Raw genomic sequence first — 18,469 nt, forward strand, 5'->3', positions numbered from 1 at the left:
AGCAATGAAGTCACAGTTATTTCAAATTTAACAACTTGCAGCTGTTGTGGAGTTAACTTTAATTGTACAAATCAAGCTCGTAAATTCAGATCTCGAGGGATTCTAGAAGGGACCAACATCGCTTTTTTTTTAATGTAACGGTAGATCCTTGGTGTGTGTGTGTGTGTGTGTGTGTGTGTGTGTGTGTGTGTGTGTGTGTGTGTGTGTGTGTGTGTGTGTGTGTGTGTGTGTGTGTGTGTGTGTGTGTGTGTGTGTGTGTGTGTGTGTGTGTGTGTGTGCGCGCGCATCAGACGGAGAAACACGAGTGCGTGTCAGGTCAGATGTATCAGGCCCAGCGCGGCGTCCGTCTGACCAACCTCAGCCCAGGAAACTACTCGGTCAGGGTTCGAGCCACGTCACTGGCCGGCAACGGCTCGTGGACCGAGTCCGTGGACTTCTACGTGGCCGAACGTAAGACTTTGCAGCGCCGCGAGCGACCTCATCGCTCAAGAGATAATGCACCAAACTAACTCAAGCGTTTTGACCCAACAGGTTACCCAAACTCCGTCTACGCCATGATCTTTGTGCCGATCGCTGTGGTCCTCTTCTTCTGCCTGCTCATCACCATGTTGGTCCTCGTCAAAAAGAAAAGGTTTGTACCGCGCAAATGAGTTGTAGGTGTGGTGAAGGCGCATCGGTCGCCTCAGTTGGGACAAAAGTCCCAGATTAGTTGTCGGAAAAAAGCAAAACGGCACGTTACACCACAAGGGATGTAACATCTCACAGTTTCTATTTACATACATTGGGAATTAATACTGTATAATTCTATAAATAAATCCAACTACACAACATTCATTTACTTTAGTTTTATTTTTGGGTTTTTTAATTGTGTACTGGGAAAATCTTGCACTCCACATACTGTATATGAGATAACTGCGTAACTTTGAATGTTACACAAAGTGATAAAAAATTGCTGTACATTTGTCCGTGTTCGTTGTTTTCATCAGGAGCAGCGACCGGCTGGGAAATGGTGTCCTGTACGCCTCGGTCAACCCAGAGTACTTCAGCGCTGCAGAAAGTGAGCAAAGTGCACGTGAGAATGGGAGCGTTTTGCTCTGCGTGCCCTTCCTGCCCGACGTCTTATCCTCCCTCTCGTCCCCCAACCTTTGCAGTGTACGTGCCAGACGAGTGGGAGGTGGCGCGGGAGAAGATCGCCCTGAGCCGCGAGCTGGGCCAGGGCTCGTTCGGCATGGTGTACGAGGGCCTGGCCAAGGGCGTGGTCAAGGACGAGCCGGAGACGCGCGTCGCCATCAAGACGGTGAACGAGTCGGCCAGCATGAGGGAGAGGATCGAGTTCCTGAACGAAGCCTCCGTCATGAAGGAGTTCAACTGCCACCACGTGGTACGATCGGCCACCCGCACAGCGAGCACACTGAACATGACGCGTAGATGCTGGACGATTGATCGACTCAAATTGAAAAAAGAAAATGCATTTTTAAAAATGTATTAGCTGCAGCTCTAATTTATTTATATTTATTTGAACGCTCATTCGAAAGGGACAAAGCATATTCATGAACATCAGTATAAATACAGATGTAAATACGCTGGAGTTGGCAGAACTGCTAATTTACATCTGTAGTCCCATGGCAGGCTATAAGCAATCAGAAAAGACACTAAAATATGCTAAAATGGTCATTAAAACAAACATTGTCAGCAATATGCACACAGACGATTAACTGTCATCCATAAAGTGCAGCGATAGCAATGCTATAAAATGCCGTTTCATTAGGTGTACGCTAATACTAAATGCTTGCCTTTTTTTGTTGTGCTTGGCACAGGTCCGTCTCCTGGGAGTGGTCTCCCAGGGTCAGCCCACCCTGGTCATCATGGAGCTGATGACTCGAGGAGACCTGAAGAGTTACCTCCGCTCCCTTCGACCCAAGGAGGTACCATCAGACCTGAGCCCGAACTGCCTGCGTCTTTAGATCACTTGCAGTAGCAAGTCAAGTCCTTTTTAAAGTCCACTTGTCAACAACATGTCAAAGTTCCAACTTTTGTGCATTCACGCACCTTAACATAACCATTGCAATTACCATTACCATGACAACCGGGAAAATGTTGAGTCACTCTCAGGATTCATTATGGAGCCCTGAATTGCAGAGCTATTAAACAAACATCACATTTATCCCTCTGATTATAACCTCCTGGAAGTTCATCCAGGCAGGAGACAGATTTGATGAACAGTATTTAAACTTCTTTTTCTTTTTCTTTTCTTTTCTTTTTTTTTTACCAAATGTCCAACTATGGTGCTCAGCTTCTCAGGAACTTACTTGAGAAACCCAAATTGAGCAGATATGAAACAGGACGTCCTGCGGGCTCACTCTGTCCTCCGTCTGTCTGCAGCAGCAGTGGTCCAGTCTGTCCCTCCCGCCCCTGAAGAAGATGCTTCAGATGGCTGGACAGATCGCAGACGGCATGGCCTACCTCAACGCCAACAAGTTTGTCCACAGAGACCTGGCAGCCCGGAACTGCATGGTGGCCGAGGATTTCGCTGTCAAAATAGGAGGTAAAGGAACGCTGGCAGGTCGGAGGGCGCGGCCAGGCAGGCGAGGGGAAAGACGGGCTGCTTAGTGTTTGTGTTGAGCGCAAAGTGTCATGTTGGTGTTACTCTCTCATTTAGGTCAGTGGTTCTCAGCTGGGCTGGTGGAGTCTCAGGACCCACATTGTTTTTCCTTATTGTGAAGTCCAGAACCAAATTTACTCCTTGGGATGTGTGTGTGTGTGTGTGTGTGTGTGTGTGTGTGTGTGTGTGTGTGTGTGTGTGTGTGTGTGTGTGTGTGTGTGTGTGTGTGTGTGTGTGTGTGTGTGTGTGTGTGTGTGTGTGTGTCGTTTCTTGTTTTTCCCCCTCTAATCTGCTGTGCTCTTTGTTTAGACTTTGGCATGACCAGAGACATATACGAGACCGATTACTACCGGAAAGGAGGCAAAGGTCTCCTCCCCGTCCGCTGGATGTCACCAGAGTCTCTGAAGGACGGCGTCTTCACCATCTGCTCCGATGTTTGGTGAGTCGGCGGCACGTCGCATCGCTCAGATTTGCTCTGGAAAAAACAGCGAAGAAGAACAAAAAACTGCTGCTGGCTCTGAATTAATGGCTGCAGCTCGATGCTGCTTTAGCGGGTCTTTAATCAGAGCCGATGCCATTTTCAGGTTAAAAGAGCAACATACATACATAGGGCGTAATTATATAATCTAGAATTTAATGAGGCACTGTGTTGTGTAGCGGCTACCAGTGAGCTAGTGATAGTTGGACAGTAATTCAATGAAGCCCTCAGGATCCGAGAAAGTTTTTCACTTCCACATTATGCGGCCCCATCGAGCATGTAGCACTTCACACCATGCTACGCAACTCCCATTTTACATCAGGATGCATCAGCCAATCAGAATGAGGCGAGACACAACCGTACGTACGACGCCATGATGTCACACTGGGAATATAAAATGATTTTCTGGTGATTTTCTGGCCTTCATCATTTAAGACTAAAATACCATGACAGTAAAATCTGCAGTGTACAGATTTGCTGTGAACTGCGTTTCAGCTCACAGTCGTGCTGTTAGCCGTTTCACAGGCGTTCGTTTTTGTATTGCCGTCAATGTGGAAAAATCCTTTTTGGGCCCAATGAGATTTTTTACTGCAATACCTCAAGTGGCCACTGGAAAAAAGAATTGCCACGCCACCATATTGCCAGTCCAGGTTCCAATTTTTATAATACCTCCATGAATTCACCTTCCAAAGTTTACTTGATGGAAACGTGAGAGAAATCCAAAGAGTTTAGGAAACCTCACATTTATTGCACCGCTGCCAGAACAGGGCTTGAATGCGTCGCCTCCTTTGCTCCCCCGTGCGTGCAGGTCGTTTGGCGTTGTGCTGTGGGAGATCGCCACGCTGGCGGAGCAGCCCTACCAGGGTCTGTCCAACGAGCAGGTGCTGCGCTTCGTCATGGAAGGAGGCCTGCTGGAGAAGCCGCAGAACTGCCCCGACATGCTGTAAGTCACCCTGCACACACTTTTGTTTGTCGAGGTGCCTTCTTGTTTTTCTCCCTCTCACCACCACGGGGGGGGGGGGGGGGGGGGGCAGTGTAGCTGCGGCCATGAGGGTTGCTGCTCTCCATTGGCCAAAACATTCAGTCTGTGTGTTCTGGGGAAAATTCCTCCCACGCCATTTTTGCACCCACCACAGACGCTGGGATGCTTGCGCTTGATGGTTGGGCTGCAGCGCACACTGCTGGCGAGCGGCTGTGGCTGCTTATTTGTTTGATAAAAACTTTTTTAAACTTTTCCAGAACTTTAGATTTTCTAATTTTCAAGCAGGTTTTGGGATGCGCGAAATGGTGTAAATGAAACACATTACATGATGATGATGATGGTGATGACAATGAATGATGGTAATAATGTGAATAATAATAATAATTATCATCATTATCGTTATTATTTTACATTATTAGAATAATAATAATAATTATTATTATCATTATTATCATTATTATTATTATTATTATTATCATTATTATTATTATTATTGTTATTGTTATTATTATTATTATTCACTTTTACAAATCAAGAATTCTTTGTCATAGTTCTTAGTGAATTCCACACCACAATGTTGGAAAAGAACATCCACAATGGCTGGATGTTTGTTTGTTTTTAGGGATGTCCAATAATATCAGCAGGCCGATAGCATCGGCCCGATATTAACAATTTTTTGTAACATCTGTACATATCCTTATTGGTTTTCCCTCCGATAATGAAAACCCGATAACGCCAAACGTGCATGAATAAATCATGGCTGCTTGTGGCGGTGGAGGTTCAGTTTTTGCTCATGTTTAGCAATGGGCCGAGGACTGAGTCCGTCTATATCTGAGCACTTTTGTTTCCTTGTGTGCACTTCAACTCGTTCTCATCCCATGAGACAAAATGTTAAAAATTAATAATTCACTTTTCCATATCTTCAGTCGAAGTGGTGTTCTTATTTTTGTTATGTTAGCCGTCACAGTAACAGTAGCTAATGTGTTAATTCCACGACAAGAGATTTGAGATGCGACCTTAAATTAGTTTTGGGGAAAAACGCCTACAATTATCGGCTTATCAGATATCGGCAAAAAGTCAGTATCGGACTTCCCTATTTGTTTTGCTGACATGTTTTCCTGGGTGTTGCAGGTTCGAGCTGATGAGGATGTGCTGGCAGTACAACCCCAAGATGCGTCCCGCCTTCGTGGAGATCATCAGCAGCTTGAAGGACGAGCTGGAGCCGTCCTTCCGGGAGAACAGTTTTTTCTACAGCGCCGACAACAAGCCGCCTGCCGCCGCCGCCGCCGCCGCGGCGCCGCCGCAGCAGCACCACGGCGAGAAGCCAGAGGGCGCCGACGAGCTCCTCCCCCCGCCGGAGCCCTCGTCGTCCTGCTCCTCCTCCTCCTCGTCCCAGCCGCCGCCCGCCCCCTCCTCTGCCTCCCAACAGACCCCGCCCTCTCCGCGTTCGGAGGCTCCGCCCTCCCCCTCCTCGCCCCCCCACACCTCCACGGACAAGCAGCAGCAGCAGCAGGCGGCCAACGGGCTGTCGGCGGGGGCGGCGCTGGCCGGCCTGGACGACCTGCCGCCGTACGCACACATGAACGGGGGCCGCAAGAACGAGCGGGCCATGCCGCTGCCACAGTCGTCTGCCTGCTGACCGGACGGACGGACAGACGGACGGACGGACTGAAAAAAACACAAACCCCCCCTAAAACCCCCCCCGATTGGGGAGGATCTTGCGTGTGAAGACGTGAAGCCTGGAGGTGGGAAAAGTCTGCGCTCCGGGTCTTTATTTTTTTTTTCTTTCTCCCAGAATGCTCCAGTAGGGGGCGGTGTGGGGGCGGCGGGGTTGCTCTTGACGGCCGAACTTGTTTTCTAAAGTGTCGTTTGTTACCTTTTTTTTATATATATATATATATATATATATATATATATACATATATATATATATATATATATATATATATATACATATATATATATATATATATATATATATATATATATATATATATATATATATATATATATACATACTTCCGCACAGGGAAACGGAAGAAGTGCGTGGGCCTTCCTTTATAAACGACTGGCATTCTCTCTGCGGGGGGCGGGGGGAGTTATTGTGTTGATAAGCATATCTTATGATGGAGGTCATCGGGGGGGGGTTGTCGGTTCAACGGCAGGCGAAACAAACCCAACGACCAGAGGGATGAAATCTGCCAAATGTGTTGCCAAAATGAAAAAGGTCCTCTGCAAGTTGACCCCCCCCCCACCCCGTCGTCTTTTTTTTTTTTTTTTTTTTTCTGAAAAGAGCGAGAAAAACAAACAAACATAAGCACTTTTGACCTGCTTGATGAAAGGTGATGAAAAGGGATGCGAACTCATCCTTCCTCTTCCTCTCCAGTCCCCCACAGTCTCCGTCTGACGGCCACAGAACACTGCTCTCCTCGGAGGACCCAGTCAGTCATGGACCTTTGTTTTGTTTTTTTTTTCTTTTGTTTTTTTTTGCTACGTCAGTTTGTCTCCGACTGAGCCACATTCTTCTCACAAAGTGCTGTTCTGTTCTGGTTTAGATGCCAAAATCCAGTTGACAAAGAAGCAAAAAAAACAAACAAACAAGCAAACGCAAAACTAAACAAAACACACAAAAAAAGTGTACGCGACTCCTGACAGAGCGAAGGACTGCGCAGAGGGAATCTCAAGACTTCATAACATCTCAATCTGGAGTGTCCTTGTCACACACACACACACACACACATAGGTATTTTTCTAGCCTAGTCGTCGTACGTCTCCAACACTTTGGACATCTCCTCGTGGGCAGAGCATTTCCGTGCGCACCGGTTGTTTGTGTCACTTTTCTAAAACTTTTCTATGGTTGGAGAGACATCCATCATGTATGTACAGAAAAAGCTGCTATTCTTTATTTCTCTTGTGGTTGTAATATAGATAATATCAATGTATAAAAAAAGAGAAAAAAAAACATCCTTCAGGTCGGACCTACGAGCGGTTCCACTACAGTCTTTTTTTTTTTGTTTTTTTTTTAACAAACCAACAAACAAAAGATGCTTGTGTAAAGTGTTCCTGAGCTTTTTGTTCCCCTCCCACCGTGTTTTGCGCGAAAGAGGTTCGACAATTTGCCTTGTGTTTCTTTTTGAAGCGCCATTAAACTTACAGCCCCCGCTCTCACCCCCCCACGCCCCAACTCCCCCAACTCCCACCGTTGAGGACGGTGATGGTACAAGTGGACAGCGTGTCCTCCCCTCGGACTCACAGGTCAGAGGTCAAAGGTCAGGCATCACTGCTGAGTCCCAACTCAATCTCAGGTTAAAGAAGAAACGTTTAATCCTTTTTTTTTTTTAAACAATATTTCCTTTCTTTTCTTGGTTGCCATACCTTCAGATATCCTGCGTGTGTGTGCGATTCTATGTCCCTCTATGACAACAGTTTTTTTTAGATTTCATTCCATCATTTCACTGAGTGTTGAGAACAGATTCAAAGGAGTTTCCAGTTAAAATGGTTCTTTGCACTTATCATCATATAGAGGCCCAGAAATTATAGAAGTTTTATCTTTTTGGGCAAAATGAATGGCATGTCCATTTTGTATGTTTGGGTTTTTTTTTGTTTTTTTTTTTTTTTTTTGATTTCTTTTCCACAATCAGCACATTAAAGGTCAAGGGGTTAATCTATTAAAATGTCGATTTCTACCACCGTTTCATTTTCCTACTCTTTCCCTTCCTCACTCACCCTCCAAGCTGTCCCAGTTCCTGTGTACTGCCCCATATTGTTCCAACTGGTGTGCATGGTGATGATTGGAAAGGAAAGAAAGGAAGGAAGATGTGGTGATTGGAGCTTAATTTGTGCCAAAATGAGAGGAAGAGTTCTTCAGTGTAGAATGAATTTAGCTAATGAAAGGTGATCTTTATTTCAGTTTGAGTTGGGTGGATACGTTTTTTTTTTCTTTTCTTTTTTTTGTAATTGAGTTTGACTTGCCTGTCCTTTTGTTCCAGCTTCCGTATAACTGCAATGGACTGAGTTTCAGTGCAACCTAAATGCAAAACACAACAAAAAACTAAAACGTGTCTTTTTTTTTTTCTCCTGAAGGTCAAAAGGCTTCATTTGGAATAGTTTCACGTCTGTTAATCTTTAGAATCAGCTGTTCAATTTTGTTTTGGTTTGGGTTTATTATTTCTTTTTGCATGCTGTTGGAGCAATACACATTATTTCTGGTGACCAGGCGTTTTTTTTAGTTTTTTTTCAGCACATTTGAAAAGGATTGGTGCAGTTAGAAGTGGGTTAAATATAAAGCCGTGTTCTCTGAACACTCAGACTTTTTTTTTTTAAACTTTTTTTTTTTTTTAACTTTTTTTTTTGCACTTTAGGAAAGGTTGGATCACATAATGGATTGTGTCACTGGCTGTGGTGATGACGGAACATTAGCTCCTAGAGGTCACTTCAGTTCTTCCAAGCGTCTTTCATTCATCCTTCATGTTGCAGATGTCACAGTCTGATCCGAGTGCTGAAGAGCTGAGCGTGGAACAACAACAACAACAACAACAACTGATCAACAAACTCATCTCACCCAAATCCACAAAGAATATTAAAGGCTTAGAAAATGATTCCCTGCGAAGATGTTTACACTACGTTTTTAAAGATTTGTTTTTTTTTCCTTTAGAGTAAATCACTGTACCGAGTCCCCGTGTGTCTGTTCCCCTTCTGTCGTTTTTGACATTCTTTTGCTCTTTTTGAGGAAGGTGTTCTGAACCCTTCCACCATCCATCTACCTCACTTTTTTCTTTTTGGTTTTCTCCATGTACAGAGAGTTACTGAGTGCTGTTAATAAGGTCAAAATCAAACCACAAACCGCAGCGTGCTGCCGGAGAGACGAGGATGATGGGGATTGACTTAATGCTGGCCTATCTGTCTTCGTTTTTGCTTTGTTTTTTTCCTTTGATGAATATTTAAGACTTGTCAAACCTGCAGCTCGAGGTCCAGCTCCAATGTTGTGCCTTTTCAAATCGCTTAAACTTTTTTTTTTCCCCAAGAAATAATCATTGTTTTTCCCATAAAGAGGATTTTCAATTCATAAATCTGAGGGAATTTTCCATCCTAAACTTTAAAGACATGTTGCCTAGATTTGAACAAAAAAAGACTATTTTTCATCCTGCTTTCAAAATAGTCTTTGGGAGAAAATGCCTTAAGCAGCACAGCATGAAGTGTTGTCCAATTTCCCTCCGCATCATTATTATTATTATTATCATCATTATTATTATTTTTCAGACACTCAATTCTGTGAGTGTCCAGTGGAGTGGCACAAAGTGGAGCGGTCTCCGAATGGAACAGGTTTGGTGGCCTGCGGGAGGGTCTTCATGGGGGCATTTTCACAGTTGTGCATGTAGCATCGAGACGGCGTGGTTGTCTCTCCACTTACCCACCGTTTTCAACAAGTCAGTTCCCGCTGTACTGACCATTTGTTTTGCAACGTGATTCTTTACTGGTCGTTATGAATGGAAGCGGAAGGGTTGGTGAGTAAAACTGGAAGTCTGACCTCCCCGCAGTGATCGATCAAATACTGTTTAAGTTTATTTTTGTCACTGCATTTCCTTGTGCCTCATCAGTTGCGATCCAACTTCTCCTTACCCAATTTTTTTTTTTTTTTTGTCACACCCTCCAACTCCCCCTCTGGCCAGGCCAGTTAAGAGGCTGGAAGGGCTGGTGAACAGGATTAGCATGGTCTCCCAGTGTTTGTGGTCTGCTTTTACCTCACTTTTACCACTGGAACACCTCACAGAGTGGACATGAAATCAAACCTTTTTTTTTTCTTTTTTTTTTTAAAGGAAAAACTTTTTTTGTCAAATCGCTGACAAGTTTTTTTTAAAAAAATGTGTAAATTATTCATAGCCTTCCAACGTTTGCGTTTCTGTTGAAATTATGTTAGACTGAGGTTTCATTTTTTTTTTTTTTCTTTTGTACGTACTGTTGTAAGAATTTTTCCTGTTATCTATATATTCTGAGTACTGGGAAAAATGATTGGCTAAAAGAAAGGAGAATGTCCGTTTCTCTGATTCTTTTTTTTTCTACACAAGATTTAAAATGAATAAAAAAAAATGTATGCAAACGGTTGTGCTGCTTTTCTTTTATTGGTAGAATGTGCACGCCTCGTTTACTCTTGCCATGATGGCAATATCATCTTGCAAAGCAGATCATGATGTTCATATTGGACTTTGATTTTAAACAAATGTCGTCACAAGTTCACCAATATTAATGTATGTTTTGATTTTTAATGAAGAGACACCGGAACTATTTTAGACGAGTAACGCCAAATTTACTTTCATTGTAATTAAAATTTACAGCGCGTTTACCCCAAAGTCCAGCATAGCGATGGATTTGGCATTTTAACAGCAGGTGGCGGTGTTGGTTTTGTACTGGGGGAGGGGGGTTGCAACACTTTCCTATTCTTAATAATATGACTGCAAAAATACTTGGAAATCATATGAAGAACTCGAATGTTACCAAACTAGATGTTTCTGATGAACGGATGGAAAAAAACAGACCAAATCCCCAAAGTCTTTGAGTTGCTTAACACTTTTTCAAAAGAATTAGGCTTAACACTTAATGGCAACAAATGGCCATTCTTAACTGCCACCTAACAAATGCTTAAAAACTCCCATTAGATCCCCGGTGAAATCCTCTGGCTCATATAACCAAGGATAAAAAACAAAACAAAACCCTAAAAACATTAAATTTACAAGAAATCACTGACTGTACATCCAAATTGAGAACGAAATGCATTACTTAGCCAGTAAGCCCCAAAACAAAATACATTCAATTCAAAAGAATAACGAACAATCTAATACAATAATCCAATCTATCCATGCACCAAAACACCAAAGAATGAAGTCTGGTGTTGATCATGTGAATCATACATTTGTACTTTGGTATTTATTTGAAAGACACCTAGTGTGAATTTTCTTTTCTTTTTTTTTTTTTCTTTTTTTAAAACAACCTGATTATCCTTGCAAAATTCTTCATTCACAAATCCAAATGGAGGAAGATCTTTACAAAAAAAAGAAAAGAAAAAAGACTGCCTTCAAAATAATAAACCGAAAACATGCACAACATCTCATTGAAGTTATTAGAACATGATGTATTGACCTGTTTTTGTTTGTTTGTTTTAAATTATTATTCCTGTAACTTATTTTTCCTTTGTCTATTTATTTCGACAATATTAGTTTAACCCTCGTTCCCTGTCGAGAGATGCTCATTATCGTTGTTAACGTTCGTTGCAGTCTGTAAATGATTCATTTTAATAAAGAAAAGGGTAAACTAACAACAAAAAACACTTTGAGGTTTAAGGTTAACTCCGCCTACTTTCTGGATAAATCATTTCCACCTACCTACGGGGGCCGAGTTTGGACAAATGTCAGTACACGTAAAACCCTCCCTCTATTGACGTTTATTACTCTGTGAGAGTCGCTAACTTGTATTACTGAAGTGGTTATATAGTTGTGTAACGATATATTTTTATTTTTCACTTTGTCGCGCAAATTGTCCTGAAAACTTAGGACCCCCCCCAAAAATGCAAAGTAGTCCAGAATATATTGAATTTTAAATTTACGTACCCATGTATTGTTAATAATTTTTATTTGTTGTCAATGTTGCTGATTTGAAGTTTGTGACCAATAATATCCAGTGTATGCAAATATCAACCTGATCCAACCAACCAAAACAAAGGTCATAAGTCCTGGGCCAATCAAGAGCACACGAGGGCGGGACAAAGACGTTGCCGTTTGCTGGGGGAAAATAACAGTCGGTAAATGTTCGTCAACAGAGGCGTAACAGATGTGTGCCAAACATACATTTTACAATTTTAATAGCAATGGCCAGAAGCCGGACACGAAGTTAAATCAAACAGCCCTGCAGAAATAATGTAAACTACTTTCCATCCCATTGTCGGCTGTTAATGAAGTGAGGCTGGGTGAGTGCGAGTCGTAGCATTTTCGCTAGCATGCTAATAATGTTGTTGGTGTCGCTGTGTGAAGTCAGGTAAACGTTAAATACCATTAAATAGCAACCTCATACAAGATACACAATAATGGCTGGAGAGAGAAATACTGTCATGGACATGGTGTGAACTGCCGCCCAGTGTGTCAATGTGTCGATGTTTATGATACGGTAGCAATGTTAACATGGCTGTGTGTTGACACCTCCTACTCTAACATTTGTCAGAACGTCTGCTTTTGCTGTGTGTTCACAGCTGACACGAAAAGTATTTCAATATCCCGTCCCGGTGGCTTTAGGGTTTTCTTTGCACATCAGTGACCGGCTTTGTCGAGATTTTAGGCTTTTATTCTCGTGTGTTTGTACTGTCTGAAATCTCCATCCCTTGCTCTGTCTTTCCCAGAAAGCAGCGATGTTTGGCGAGAAGTAGACGCAGCCAGGTCTTCTCCGTTTAGGAGGAGAGACACTTTCTCAGACATGGCCACCGAACTCCACGAGGCCATTTTCATTGCCAAGCAGGAGCGCCACAAGAACCTGTTTCTCAACTACAGGAACCTCAACAATTTCCCCATTGAGCTCCTGAAGGATGAAGGCCTGCAGTTCCTCGAGAGACTCTACATGAAGAGAAACGCACTCACCACACTGGTACGAAAGCTGCTGCTGCTGCTGCTGCTTTCCCTGTGATAGACTTCACTATTGTGTTTTTCCCTTTAGTTATTGTGATTCTGGATCTTCATTTACATCTTAGAAAGTCTTCTTGTCCCCAATGGGAGACCACTGAGAAAAATAGTGTTGTAAAACATTCATTTTCTCTCAGATTTCATTAAAAAAAAATCTCCTCTTTACTTCCTCAGCCTGATAATCTTGCTCAGAAGCTCCCAAATCTAATTGAATTGTAAGTATTCAGCAGTCTACTTTCTGTATGAAGGAGGCTTTAGAACATTTGTAGTCAGCCATGTGTTTAAACTTGATTTGGATTTTGATGTTAGAAAAAAAATTATTGTTTGATTCTTTTTCAATTGCAACATATCTCTGCGTTTCAGGTATTTGCACTCAAACAACATAGTTATTATTCCCCAAGGTAAGCACAAACATTTTATTCAACTCAATACAAGTGATTTTTGAGTGCAGCTTAAGTTATTTTTTCCATTTTTTTGCTCTAAAGCAATTGGAAACCTGGCGCGACTGCAGTCGTTGGACCTCAGCAACAATGCCCTCCAGTTTCTCTGTCCCGAGATTGGCCGGCTGAGGTCTTTACGACACCTGAGACTGTCCAACAATCAGCTGAAGTACCTCCCAGCAGGTCAGAGTAACTCACACTCGGATCATTTTCATTTTACCGGGGAGAAAAAGTTGTGGCTTAGTTGAATTACTGTCTGCGAGGTGACTCGCACAGAGAAACACAAGGGTGGGATTTTCTCCTAAAAACTGAATATTGCAAACTCAGGACTCTAACGACTATATTATTATCATCGCTTTAATGGTTATAATATATCCACCTTAAGTGAGCATTCTTTTACTTATACGTATACTTACCAGCAGAGGGCAATAAGGTTACTCAAGGAAGCAGTGAACAATTTATACACAGTTGAAATGGCCATCTGTGCTTTTAAAAAGCATCATTTATATATACGGTTTGACTTTGTTTGCAGCAATAGTAATTTAAGTTTACATAAAGCAGTTACTATGACATGACTTCATTTCAAGTGTTCCAGTCAATAAAGTTAGTTTAACTTCCTGATAAACCTAATGGAAGCCTCTTTGTTCAAGCAGCTGTTGTCTTTGCGTTTTTTTTGTCAGCTGAAATCCTCTCAGATGCAGAGACACTCGTGTCAGACTGTCTGCTGTGTGTCTGTGTTGAACTCCCAGAGGTCGGTGACCTGCAGGATCTGGAGACCCTGGACGTGTCCATGAACCAGCTCATGTCCCTCCCGGACCGCTTGCACAGCTGTGTGTCCCTGCAGAATCTGACCGCGGACCACAACCAGCTGAGCCACGTTCCCCGCCAGCTGTGCTGCCTCCACCGACTCAACCAGCTCTCCATGGCCGCCAACCGCCTCAGCTTCCTGCCAGTCGGTCGGTCGGTCGGTCGGTCGGCCACTGGGCAGCATTTTTGCTGCCGCTGTGACGGCGGCCAGCGCAGAGGTTTTAATATTTCTCTGTGTGTGTGTTTTAGATCTGGGTAAATCCCGGGAGCTGCAGTTTGTGTTTGTGGACAACAACGTAGACCTGAAAGGCCTTCCCTCCTACTTGTACAACAAGGTCATCGGCTGCAGCGGGTAACACAGCACTTCAAACAGACCGTCCTTTATAACCAGGCCTCAGGATTGTGTTAGTCTTTGGCTGTTTGTACAGATCACAACCAATTCCATTTAGAAGAAGAAGAAGAAGGCACCTTTATTAGTCCTGCCTGGGGGAATTGCACAGTAATACACCGGACAAAAATATAAACGCAACACTTCTGTTTTTGCTCCCATTTTTCAGGAGCTGAACTCATAGATCTAAAACTTTTTCTAAATACTCAAAATAACCATTCATTCATTCATCTTCTATAGCCTCTTATTCCTATTTAGGGTCGCGGGGGTCTGCTGGAGCCTGAGACCCTGGTTCATCGCAGGGCCCTCAAAATCACCATTTTTCTCAAATATTGTTCACAAATCTGAGATTTAAATCTGAGATTGATGATTATTGCACAGGTGTGCCTTAGGCTGGCTACAATAGAAGGCCACTCTGAAATGTGCAGTTTTGCTTTATTGCGGTGGTCTGGGGGGGGTCAGAAAACCAGTCCGTATCTGGGCTGACCACTGGGAGTCAGATTTAGTAGTTCCACGTTGGGGAAAGTAGCATAATTACAGCATCATTATAGTGCAAAAGAGGAACAATTATATATATTAAAAATAAATAAATACATGAAATTAAAATGATGGAGTAAAAAAGGAAAAAGCAGCATATTTACATCATATGGACAGTTCAATTATTTTACAAGTATTTTTTTTATTATCATTATTTGAAGAGGACATTCCTGTCAGTGTGCTGGTGTTAGCCAGAGGCAGATTTTCAACCGCAGTCCTGCGGCCTGATCTTAAAAACCATTAAAAAACACACAGTAAGGACACAAGGGTCATAGTTTATATTTTTTTAAAAAAAACACAGGAGACATAAAATTTGAGTAAAAATACAACAAAAGCATGTGGGCAACAGAAACCAGCAGACATCAATAATACATAATATTGGAATATAAATCAGTCTTTTGCTGCATCTGTCTGAAAGTACTGACTCTTTCAACTCTGGATCCTTCACATCCTGAAGGGAAGGTGGCTGCAATGATGCCTCAACTCAGTGACTCTGTGTGTGTGTGTGTGTGTGTGTGTGTGTGTGTGTGTGTGTGTGTGTGTGTGTGTGTGTGTGTGTGTGTGTGTGTGTGTGTGTGTGTGTGTGTGTGAAGGTGCGGCGTGTCAGACCAGGTGCTGGAGGGCGAGCTGGGCGAGGCGCTGAGAGAGGCTCTGAGTGAGGCCTTGGTGGGGCTTCCCGCTGAAGTCAAAGTGGTCGGCTCCGAGTCCGATAACGTGGTTCCGCTGGAGGAGCTGGCCATGAGAAGCCTCCACAGCTTATACCACCACCGTCCAACAGGTGGGGACATAAGCACACGCACGCGCATACAGTTCAGACAAATGGGGAAGGCCTCTATTCTGTGCTTTATTTAGAAAATACGGAAGTACGGACGGATGTGTGTGTCTTGGCCTGTAATGCTCAGATGTTCATGCAGAATTCACCTGTCAGTGACTAACTTCCCAGAAATGGGAAAACTCCATCCTGAGCTCCGCCCTTTGCTTGCTCCACTTTGCAGAAAATGCTCAGTTGTGGGATCAACTGCCAGCACATTAGAAAGCAGCAGCCTTGGCAGGAAGCTTCACTGTGTGTTGTGTTGGAACAAGTCGTCATCAGCTGCATCTAACATTTTGGTTCACAGACACAGCAGCCAAAGAAAAAACTGTGATCAATGATGCATTTGAACAGGCAGTGAAACTGACCTGCTGGGGGGGGGGTCTGCAATCTCTTTCAGACCTCAACCTGCTGCCCCCCATCAGCCTCCCCAAGAGCCTGCTGGACCTGCTGCGTTTCCCGCTGGGTCACTGCCACCGCTGCCTTCAAGCCATGTTCACCATCATCTACCCCAAGCTCTTCCCTCTCCGCGCCACGGCGCTGGCGGGGGTGCACCGCAGGTCAGGACGGCCACGCCGCAATGGCCACTCCGTCAACGCTGCCGTCGTTTCAGCACGCTGCACTTTGTTTTTTCTTTGAATATTCCCACATGAATTGTTCCGAGCTAAACTGGTTCCTCTCCTCCCCCGCCGCCGGCTGCAGGACGACTGTCAGCTTCGTGGCCTACTGCTGCTCCAGTCACTGCCTTCGGACCTTTGACCTGCAGGGGTGACGCAGCCACTCGGAGGACGGTCAGCAGTTTCTGCTCGGCCAGGGCGAGGACTTGGGGAAAAGGTCCAGCAGTGGGAGCAGCGGACGGGGAGACGCACGTTTGCTCCTTCACGCAGCTTCGTCTGAAATCTAACAGTATTAGACCCGAAGTTATTGCTCACCAATAAGCACTTTTTAAAAGCAGGCACTGGGTTCAATCAGTGCTTCCTCACATGAAGGTTTAATCGGATCGACTCTTTGGAACGATTGTTGTTCACAGTCTGTTTTACTGAATCGTGAAAATGTGGTGTTTTGTAAATTGAAAGAAAGCCACTTTTATAACTATAACAGGAACAAAAACAGCAGCGGCAAAGACATTTAGATTTGGTGTTCATTTATGTATCAATGGAAATCCATCGCACCAACAAACCCTGTCGAGGTCGAGCGCTGCAGACTCGCACACCTCGAAGCCAAAGGTTTTCAGATGGTACGGAGGAGAGGAAGGTTTGTACATTATGAAGTTCGCTGTGACGCCCCGGGTGTGTTTTCATGGACGCTCGTCGTCTCTTTTGCGATTCTAATTTATGATTTATTTTTGATTGTGTTTAATGGACAGGATTAAATGTCTGCTGAAGTTTGACTCTGTATCACTGCTTGATTCACACTACAACAGCCAACCTTCTGCCATTGCCTGGTCATACACTCATATGGTCTGCAAAACTAATGCACTCATTAAGTGGACTGGATTCCCCACTGTTTCAAATGCCTAAATTATCAGTATGGAAAATACAGTTTGGACCATTGTCCCATGTCAGATTCAGTATTTTCTCCCACCAACACCTAGTAATGCTTCACAGGCGATGAATTGACAAGCGCTGCATTTTCTTCTTTCCTTGTAAAGGTGTCAAAACTGCCCATTAATCACAGGAGACACACAGTAGATGAGCCGACGCTGACCGCCAGTGAGAGATGCTTCATGCACAGGAGAGAAACATCAGCTAATTAACAGGGAAACAGGTGGGAATTCTGGATTAGACACAGTAGGGTTATTATGACTGGTCATAAATAACAAGCACCAGTCAGTCAGGGTTAATCAGAACAAAGGGAAATATTGAAAGATAAAATATTGTGAACTTATAGAGCCGAAGCATCAGTGCAATGGCAGAGAAGCTCGGCCTACCTGACACCGTGTGCCCTTACGGAGGGAACAGCGGTCGGCTGTGGAGCAGAACGCACAGCAGCTCCATTATGAGGATGGATGATGTGTTGGGATGAGGGTGAGACTGTGATCCTCTCTGCCCTCCCTCTGGCACACAGCACACATTTGTACGGCACTTGCCATAGTGTACGGCTATTTGTGAAAACCTGAATGAACTACAATTTGGCGACAAAACTGCTGTCATCCAGAACTTAATCGCGAATAAACCCGTGATTGCAGCGCATAAATACGTGTCAACTAACAATGAACACAACACGAGCGCTTCATGACAGTTTGTAGGCGGAAACAAAGAATTCCAGATGTGTATTTGGGAGCGATTTCGTGCACAATTTCAGCTCCTCCCTATTCTCAGATGCGCCGCCTCAAGTGTGTGTCATTTGTCTTGCTTTTTTATCCAGCCCCATTCTTTCAAGTTAAAATTAGATCGACCCTCCGAGGAATTAAGTGTCTGACTGACTGAAATTCACGACATCGGCAAAAAAAAAAAAAAAAAAAAAGAGCAATCTAGACTTTTGAAGATCAGACTTAGTAATGTTTTCCAAAGGGGGCAAAAAAATCCAGCCAATAATATGTGACGCTGCAGTGAATAAATCCTTTATCATATGAGAGCTTTTATCATTTGGGCGCAGTTAATTTCCTGTGTTGACTCGGTCAGGCCAACGTGAGAAAGGTTGTGCGTGTGCGTGTGTGTGTGTGTGTGTGTGTGTGTGTGTGTGTGTGTGTGTGTGTGCGTGCGTGCGCGCGCGCGTGTGTTTCGGCTGTACAAAGGAGTTGTTTATCCTTCAGATAACACAA

At 43.8% G+C, this 18,469-nt stretch overlaps 2 protein-coding genes and 1 long non-coding RNA gene across 5 annotated transcripts in view; all 3 read left to right on the top strand.

The window, feature by feature from the left end:
- The window catches only part of igf1rb (insulin-like growth factor 1b receptor), a 44,529-nt gene extending 38,571 nt beyond the window's left edge, over nucleotides 1–5,958 (top strand). For 2 of the 3 annotated variants that reach the window (XM_076031559.1, XM_076031647.1), the window contains exons 13-21: nucleotides 291–450; nucleotides 532–631; nucleotides 987–1,057; nucleotides 1,152–1,381; nucleotides 1,818–1,925; nucleotides 2,383–2,545; nucleotides 2,912–3,041; nucleotides 3,889–4,023; nucleotides 5,194–5,958. In XM_076031559.1, the coding sequence (XP_075887674.1) occupies nucleotides 291–450; nucleotides 532–631; nucleotides 987–1,057; nucleotides 1,152–1,381; nucleotides 1,818–1,925; nucleotides 2,383–2,545; nucleotides 2,912–3,041; nucleotides 3,889–4,023; nucleotides 5,194–5,701 (1,605 nt within the window). In that variant the 3' untranslated portion in view covers nucleotides 5,702–5,958. The remainder of the gene's footprint in view (nucleotides 1–290; nucleotides 451–531; nucleotides 632–986; nucleotides 1,058–1,151; nucleotides 1,382–1,817; nucleotides 1,926–2,382; nucleotides 2,546–2,911; nucleotides 3,042–3,888; nucleotides 4,024–5,193) is intronic. The other variant, XM_076031739.1, reaches the window with a different exon arrangement.
- Nucleotides 1–18,469, top strand: part of LOC142893100 (uncharacterized) — a 140,414-nt gene that overhangs the window by 80,120 nt on the left and 41,825 nt on the right. The gene's annotated exons all lie outside the window — the stretch shown is intronic.
- Nucleotides 11,819–17,095, top strand: lrrc28 (leucine rich repeat containing 28). Its single transcript, XM_076032736.1, has 10 exons — nucleotides 11,819–12,019; nucleotides 12,446–12,687; nucleotides 12,897–12,937; nucleotides 13,086–13,123; nucleotides 13,208–13,345; nucleotides 13,912–14,118; nucleotides 14,219–14,321; nucleotides 15,488–15,672; nucleotides 16,106–16,265; nucleotides 16,408–17,095. Exons 2-10 carry the CDS (start codon nucleotides 12,520–12,522, stop codon nucleotides 16,475–16,477), a joined length of 1,110 nt encoding a protein of 369 aa, XP_075888851.1. The 5' UTR covers nucleotides 11,819–12,019; nucleotides 12,446–12,519; the 3' UTR covers nucleotides 16,478–17,095.

Source organism: Nelusetta ayraudi, unplaced genomic scaffold (genome assembly GCF_046127955.1).
Source record: "Nelusetta ayraudi isolate G7.1 ecotype Tasmania unplaced genomic scaffold, CSIRO-AGI_Nayr_v1 ptg000002l, whole genome shotgun sequence".
In the NCBI taxonomy this organism is placed as follows: Eukaryota; Metazoa; Chordata; class Actinopteri; order Tetraodontiformes; family Monacanthidae; genus Nelusetta; species Nelusetta ayraudi.

What these genes read in the sequence shown, in the direction of transcription:
- lrrc28 (XM_076032736.1), top strand. Translation starts at nt 12,520, where the DNA reads ATGGCCACCGAACTCCACGAGGCCATTTTCATTGCCAAGCAGGAGCGC. An exon ending in AAGGTCATCGGCTGCAGCGG is followed by an intron (nt 14,322 to 15,487) that starts GTAACACAGCAC and finishes GTGTGTGTGAAG; the next exon opens with GTGCGGCGTGTCAGACCAGG. An exon ending in CTGGCGGGGGTGCACCGCAG is followed by an intron (nt 16,266 to 16,407) that starts GTCAGGACGGCC and finishes CGCCGGCTGCAG; the next exon opens with GACGACTGTCAGCTTCGTGG.